Source organism: Mixophyes fleayi, chromosome 12 (genome assembly GCF_038048845.1).
Source record: "Mixophyes fleayi isolate aMixFle1 chromosome 12, aMixFle1.hap1, whole genome shotgun sequence".
In the NCBI taxonomy this organism is placed as follows: Eukaryota; Metazoa; Chordata; class Amphibia; order Anura; family Limnodynastidae; genus Mixophyes; species Mixophyes fleayi.
In genome coordinates, this window is record NC_134413.1 from 10,233,747 (window position 1) to 10,242,095 (window position 8,349).

The 8,349-nt window shown below is 43.3% G+C and overlaps 1 protein-coding gene across 2 annotated transcripts in view; it reads left to right on the forward strand.

Moving 5' to 3' along the window:
- LBHD2 (LBH domain containing 2) overlaps positions 1-7,976 on the forward strand; it is a 43,845-nt gene extending 35,869 nt beyond the window's left edge. For both annotated transcript variants that reach the window (XM_075193458.1, XM_075193459.1), the window contains exon 4: positions 7,029-7,976. In XM_075193458.1, coding sequence (XP_075049559.1) covers positions 7,029-7,099 — 71 coding nt within the window. In that variant the 3' untranslated portion in view covers positions 7,100-7,976. The remainder of the gene's footprint in view (positions 1-7,028) is intronic.
- The last annotated feature ends 373 nt before the right edge of the window (positions 7,977-8,349 follow it).

An 8,349-nucleotide genomic window follows, 5' to 3' on the forward strand; every position in this document is an offset into this window, starting at 1 on the left:
CCATTGGAGCTTAAAGTCTAAATCCCTAACACACACACGCAGACAGACAGACAGACCAGGGTCAATTTGTTAGTAGCCAATTAACATACCAGTATGTTTTTGGAGTGTGGGAGGAAACCGAAGCACCCGGAGGAAACCCACGCAAACAAGGGGAGAACATGCAAACTCCACACAGATAAGGCCATGGTTGAGAATTGAACTCATGACCCCAGTGCTGTAAGGCAGAAGTGTTAACCACTGAGCCACCGTGCTGCATATGAGGGCATATCTAGTACTTTTTATCATGTAGGTCTGCGACAATCTTTATATGTTCCATATTGTGCTGTGGGAAGGTCCCGCTGTCAGGTAAATAACTACAGGCTGTGTATCGCCTGGAACAGAGATTAATGTAAGATGTCAGCTTATAAATGGGCTCCAGTAAAGAGAGAATAGACGCAGAGGGGACAATGGCTAAACTAATATGGCTGTATTGCTGCACTTCAAATCGCAGGAGAGTTGGAAAAATCCAGTTTACTCTCCTTCCTCATTTGTGCCCTGTGGGCATCAGGAAGATGCATTTCATAGTTCATACCAAGGCTTGTATCCAGGGTGAAGTTAATGATAGTGTATCTGCAATGCGAATGCATCCTGTAATATCCCACCTCGCTTTGTAACGTGTGTTTAAATGTATTTAAATAGCGCTGCAAGAGTATGAGACGTTTTGCATATTTGCAGCCTGTGATTTTATCGCAGAGACCCCAAAAAATGTGTTTTACAGGTAGTTAATCACACAGCAGTAAAATTAATCGCCTCATAGGTTTATAATATATAAATGAAAGCGGGGGACCGTACCTTCACCTGTGGGAAAACCTGTCCACATTACATTCTTCAAATTCACTAAGCATTCATATCGGTGGTAATCGAGTTATCGGTGCTGTAAACACCAACACTGTTTACTCCTACATAAGTATTCCGATAATGAACAGAGCGACTTACAAAAAATAACTACTTCCCAGTAAAGAGAGACAGAGGAAATCCGATGAGAGGACATCGCGACACTTCCAAATGACGTCAGTTGCGTGCGCGACTTGGAAATTTCGGCTTTTAAAGCGGCAATGCACCCAGGTAAGTATTACATTTATGTTAGGGGTTAGGGTTAGGAATACAATTAATATTACCATAGTCCGTGCATTGACGCTTTAAAAAACAAAACAAAAACAAAGTCGCGGACGCAACTGACGTCATTTGGAAGTGCTACCATGATACAATGCAAGGGGTGCAAATTAGTTTATTATTTTGCACGTAAGTTAAACACTGGCTGTTTTCTCATGTATCAGACAAATACTTGATAGCTTTGTTTTTACACTGAAATTTAAAGCTGATCTAGGACATGCCCTACCCCAACTATATATCTGCCATCATATTTTAAATTGACCTCCCCTTCCAATGCAACATGGTTTTGCCAAGGTGCAGAGTTACTCATTTTTTCTGCTTTCCTTTCCTTAATGAATCAGGCCCAACACTTGTATGAAAGTAAGAAAGACCATAAAATCGCATTGTGGACCTAAATCATTAAGGAAACGAAAGCAGAAAAAAAGGAGTAACTTTGCACCTTGGCAAAACCATGTTGCATTGGAAGGGGAGGTCAATTTAAAATGTGATGGCAGATTTATAGTTGGGGTAGGGCATGTCCTAGATCAGCTTTAAATTTCACTGTAAAAATAAAGTTATTTAGTATTTGTGTGCTAGATGAAAAAACAGCCAGTGTTTAACTTGTGTGCAAAATAATAAACTAATTTGCACCCCTTGCATTGTAACATGTCTTGTCTAGGAGAAAATGTACAATTTTTTTTGCCTTACTTTCCTTAATGAATCAGGCCCTGTATGTACAGTACACATTAGCAACAACTTGATTTATGTATTTAGTGTAAAAAAAAAATGATTACCAACACTTTTAATAATGATTATATTGTTGTTCATTTATTTTACAATATATACATTTTTTTATGCGTTCTTATATCTTTATGTTGCACATATGCTTGTGCCTATTCTGCACTCGGTTCTGTCTGTCCACATACGGCACGTAATGTTTATGCAGAGCGTACAGACATCCATGTTCAAATCAAAACACTAATCTTGAGATCCGCTTGGAATACGGACAGAAATACACTCAACATCCGTGTTCGTTTTTTTAACCGCAAGTTGAGTTTGGACTTGAATCAGGCCCGTAGGGCATCATCTGCGATCATTTAATATGTATTTAAATGGTTCTATCACAAATCAATCATGTACTGAGCATGTCTGGGTGTAAATGATGAGAATATTAGCGTTAAGAGGAGTTCTATCTATATATAAAAGCACCTCAGGTGAATTGAAGAAATCCTCTCACCTAAGCACAGCTAAACATTAAAGAGATGTTTGAACAAACAACATATAACTAAAGGTATATTTACATTTACTCAAGGTAATTTAAAAGCGCAAAATATTTGCTATGTTGGACAAATCCAGCGTTGGACCCAGAATTCCTCCAAAGTGCAGGCAGCACAGTGGCTCAGTGGTTAGCACTTCTGCCTCACAGCACTGGGATCATGAGTTCAATTCCCGACCATGGCCTTATCTGTGTGGAGTTTGTATGTTCTCCCTGTGTTTGCGTGGGTTTCCTCCGGGTGCCAAAAACATACTGGTAGGTTAATTAGCTGCTATCAAAATTGACCTTAGTCTCTCTATCTCTCCCTCTCTGTCTGTCTCCCTCCCTGTCTGTGTGAGTCTATATTAGGGAATTTAGACTGTAAGCTCCAATGGGGCAGGGACTGATGTGAGTGAGTTCTCTGTACAGCGCTGCGGAATTAGTGGCGCTATATAAATAAATGATGATGATGATGATGGGTTAACGGAAGATAGTGTAATGCTCGTGGCTGGTGGAATGGGTTCATCTTTAGGGTATATTTATTTCACAAGCGGGGGCTACCGAGGGCACTGCCAGTGCTATCGCTGGCAGTGACCTTTTCATGTACAACTCAAAGCCCTTCTTTCGAGGGTGATGGGGCTTTTCGCCCCTTTAATAAAAAGAGCCCATAGACTCCCATGAAACAGCACCTCTAGTGTTCTTATAGTGGAACGCGAGCAAGTTTTTAATATCAATACGTTGAGCAAAGCATCTCTCCGACGTGAGAGTTGTCCCTCGTTATTCACTAAGAAGTCATAACTTGCTTTTTAAAATACGTGTTTCTTGGCTGTACTGTCCCTTTTACATTTAGAGCAGTGGTCAGGGAACAGGGGTAAATTACCCCAAATGGGGTAAAAATGAAATTCCTGGGGGTAATGCTACCGATTCACATGCTGTCAGTTGGATTGTAGACCCCTTTAAATGTGAAATTGCTGTTGTACCAGAAGAGCCTCCAGGGTTGGCAGAGGCACTTCTTGAGCTTCGATGCAATAATGAAGCACGTATTGCATTTGAATACAAAACAGATCTGTCATATTTTTGGATGTCAACAGCTGCAAAGACATTCAAAATTGCACATGAGGAGGCAGTCAAAAAGTTGCTGCCTTTTGCAACAACCTACCTTTGCGAACAAGGATTTTCCACTCCTAACGAACATAAAAACAAAGCAGAAAAATCGATTGGATGCTGAAGACTGTTTCCAAATTGCTCTGACATCAAAATGCCCCAATATTGATGCTCTCGTATCAAAAATGAAGCAACATCATTTCTCCAAAACCTGAAGTTTTGAAGTTGAAGCTTTCAAAGAAATTTTGAATAGATTCAATAAAATTTTGAATTATATAATTAATAATATATGATCAAGGGGGTCATGTTGGCGTATCTAAATATAAAAGGTAAAAAAGTTCCCTGACCCCTGATTTAGATCGTTTCTTGTTGTTGTTGTTTCGTCTTCTTTCAGAGCTTAGGCAGGAGAATTATATTTCAGCTTTGCTTACAGTACATTGATGACCTGGAGGGCTGGCTCCCTAAGGGGTCCTGGTGATATATATATAGGATATTCAGCGTGACAGAGAGGATGTACTGTGGGAGATATAGCTGAAAGAATAAACTAAGGAGACGTTGATAAACACATTTAATGTCATACCTGGGTATGCACCCTGTATGCTCCCCATGTTATTAGCAATGCATCGTGTCCCTGTAACAGTGCAGGAATAACGGATAAGCTAGCGATTCTGTTTAATCAACATAGACGTATTATTGCTGTATAAAATTAAAGGGGAAGCCCACGGAAATGTCACATTTTTTAATGAATTCGATCTACTCAAGTAGCAGAACCAGAAATCCACAGTTCACGATGCCCTGGAGCATCATGGGACTGTCGGGGGGTAGGTTTATCTTGAGCCGCTGCAGAGCCCTGGTATGAGATCCCTGTGTCTTTTCTATTTTTTTTTGGGGGGGGGGGGGGGGGGGAGGTGTCAATCCAGACATATATATTTTTTTTCATGTAGTTTTTTTATCTAAAAACATACTTGTCAACTCTCCCGGAATGTCCGGGAGACTCCTGAAATTCGGGTCAGTCTCATGGACTCCCGGGAGAGCTGGCAAATCTCCCGCATCCTGCTACTGGCACCACTAAATGACGCTATTTGCGGTGATTCGCTTCATTTTGGCCCTGCCCCCGCGACAAAACGTCACTTCGCCGCCGGAGCGGGGCCAAAATGACGCGGTTTTCCGCGCCCCAACCCCCTCTCGCCCTCCAGTCACGCCCCTCTCCCGGAAACAGATTTGAGAAAGTAGGTAAGTATGTCTAAAAAAAACAATTGTTCCTAGCACAGGCGAAGGTGTAGACTAGATATTTTTATTTTATCCCTCTTTGCCTACTCTGTCATGCTCTTCAGTTAGTTCTGATCCCGGTCACTCCCCCAATGATGTCATACTCTGCCCCCAATGGTGTCACATCTTTATGTCATGCCCCTGTACTGTGAGAGGATGCCCGCACTTTAATTAGATTGACAGATGAGCTGTGGGAGAGGGGATAAAGGGATTCTGGGTTAAGAGAAAGTCAACAATGGAACTGTTCTAAATATTGCAGTCTGCATTCAGATCTGTCAGCACCATCATAAAAAGGAGGTAAAGTCTTATATCAGGAATATTTTCACTACTTTATATCAAATGCAAAGAGAAAAAAAAAATATAGGGTGATATTGCCTTTTACTGCAAATGAACCCAGAAAGATATTTTAACATAGAAAGGTATAATTGTGATTATATCTAATGGTATAACTGTGATATAGCGTCAGAGGCGCAGTGGGCCGGGTCCCTGGGTTTGTGGGGCAAGATGGCGCCATGTGGGCTGGAGCGATAGTTTGCACTGGCTGATGGGAGTGGGGTGAAGTATAGTAATAAGTATCTCACACACCAATTGACACGTAGTACACACTGATCAGATGTCCGCTCTCGTGATTAATAAATGCGGCTAGAGGAGATTGAGGTGTAAAACAGGTTTTATTTGATAAAAAGTGTGATGTTAAAGTGGTCGAAGGTCACATCTATCCGCCTCTCTGAGCACCTAGGAGAGCTTCTAGTTTTCAGTGGTGGAGAGTAGGCATGTACCTGAGGTGCGCTGGGTGGAGAGTAGGCATGTACCTGAGGTGCGCTGGGTGGAGAGTAGGCATGTACCTGAGGTGCGCTGGGTAGAGAGTAGACATGTACCTGAGGTGCGCTGGGTGGAGAGTAGGCATGTACCTGAGGTGCGCTGGGTGGAGAGTAGGCATGTACCTGAGGTGCGCTGGGTGGAGAGTAGGCATGTACCTGAGGTGCGCTGGGTGGAGAGTAGGCATGTACCTGAGGTGCGCTGGGTGGAGAGTAGGCATGTACCTGAGGTGCGCTGGGTGGAGAGTAGGCATGTACCTGAGGTGCGCTGGGTGGAGAGTAGGCATGTAGCTTGAGGTGCGCTGGGTAGAGAGTAGACATGTACCTTGAGGTGCGCTGGGTAGAGAGTAGGCATGTACCTGAGGTGCGCTGGGTGGAGAGTAGGCATGTACCTTGCGGTGCGCTGGGTGGAGAGTAGGCATGTACCTTGAGGTGCGCTGGGTGGAGAGTAGGCATGTACCTGAGGTGCGCTGGGTGGAGAGTAGGCATGTACCCTGAGGTGCGCTGGGTGGAGAGTAGGCATGTACCTTGAGGTGCGCTGGGTGGAGAGTAGGCATGTACCTGAGGTGCGCTGGGTGGAGAGAAGGCATGTACCTTGAGGTGCGCTGGGTGGAGAGTAGGCATGTACCTTGAGGTGCGCTGGGTGGAGAGTAGGCATGTACCTTGAGGTGCGCTGGGTGGAGAGTAGGCATGTACCTGAGGTGCGCTGGGTGGAGAGTAGGCATGTACCCTGAGGTGCGCTGGGTGGAGAGTAGGCATGTACCCTGAGGTGCGCTGGGTGGAGAGTAGGCATGTACCTTGCGGTGCGCTGGGTGGAGAGTAGGCATGTACCCTGAGGTGTGCTGGGTGGAGAGTAGGCATGTACCTTGCGGTGCGCTGAGTGGAGAGTAGGCGTGTACCTGAGGTGCGCTGGGTGGAGAGTAGGAGCGTACCTGATGTGCGCTGGATGGAGGGTAGGAGTGCACCTGAGGTGCGCTGGGTGGAGAGTAGGCATGTGTACCTGAGGTGCGCTGAGTGAAGAGTAGGCGTGTACCTTGAGGTGCGCTGAGTGGAGAGTAGGCGTGTACCTTGAGGTGCGCTGAGTGGAGACTAGGCGTGTACCTTGAGGTGCGCTGGGTGAAGAGTAAGCGTTTGCTCATGTTCCAAGCAAAACGCGTTGTGACCTGCCTGCCCTGCATATATTGCAGGCTTTGGCATCATGCATCCTGGTTCCTGTATGCCTCTGCTATTCAGATGAAGAGACTGGTGTAACATTTTCTTTCAGTTGATTACAGTTGAAACCTAAGAAAATGAATGAAACAACCCCCCCCCATAAATGATTCTAATATGAATGTGTTTCTTCATGTTTAAACCCCCTCCCCCCCCCCCAGTAACGTGCATGATATTACAGTCTTAAAATAAGATCTTGCTATAAATAGTTTTACTGATACAATTCTCCCCTTGTATTGTAGGTGCCACGCGTTCTACCCATGAAGGAGAACATTACGCCGGATGCAGAGGGGGCGGAAATTCTACTAATTAAAAGCTTTAAATGTTGTCTGTTTTTTTTAAGTTCTCTTCAATGTGAGAAAATGCTTTTTCCAGGCATATATAGAACAGAGAATCAGCCATTAAATATCAGTGGAGTAGTTAGCGCTTATAAGCAACAGTTGGAACTACAGTGAACTGTTCCTTCAGATTTCCAGGAATCTGTCTGGGGTCACTTGGCACAGTCTATTCTGCGTAGTTCCTCCCAGTTTAGGATTGGCGTTTTTAGCTAGCTGACTCACAAGCAGGAGAGTCCAACTCTTAATATCTCAGCCAAGTGCTGGTGAAAAGGCAACAACTAATAAAATGGAATATTTCAAGGCTTCCCGCAGTGTTTAACTCCTACTAAGAATGGCATGCCTTGAATTCCCTGCTGCCTAGAAATGAAAACAAAAAAATTGAAATAATTTTGTTTATTGTCATAATGTAATCTAGGAGGAATTCTGCTCAGTTTGTAAATAGCTTTTAATTTAGGAATCTATAGATCTCACTGTAAAATACTTGTCATTTAACATAACATGGAACTTAATACATATTAATGCTGGTGGCCGAAAACGTTTAAAAACACTTGCGTGATTTATTAAACCCCCCCCTCCCCCAAATCTGCTGCACCCCTGGATTATTAAGCAACCTCAGATCATGTTTTAAGTCCCAGTGGTTCTGGAAAGCAGGTGGGAACATCAAGAGATAGGAAATGATCCAGTTACCCGACATGGTAATAGATCTCTGCAAAGTCCAAAAAATATTTTGGAACAAAAATAACTGAAAACACAGGGACCCCAAGATTGGTGCAACAAACCGATATTCCATTTCTACTGTATTTTTGTTCTTCTCTAGTTATCAATAAAATTAGCACTGTGATGTATTCTCAAGTGATCTTTAAATGCACATTTCTTATTGTATAGAGACAAGCCAGTTCTATAAAGATCTCTTATTGTATGTGTGATACATTCCATTGTACATTCAGACATCCGTCAGACAAAAGAGAAAAGATCTAACTACCAATTATCAGTGTGTGAATCTTTAGTGCTAAATTCGGTTCCTATAGAAAGATATATATATTCTTAACAAACAACATCTAGTTCAGGGTCCGGTCGATTAAAAAGGCTGACAGATTTTTCACCAGCTGCACTAGGTTTTTTTGCTCATGAATATTTGAAAATGAAGACTTTCCCAGTGTGTGGGAGGAGATGAAACTGCTTTAATTAGGTTTTCTTTGCATGAAAAAGCCTTAGCCCTGGTTGA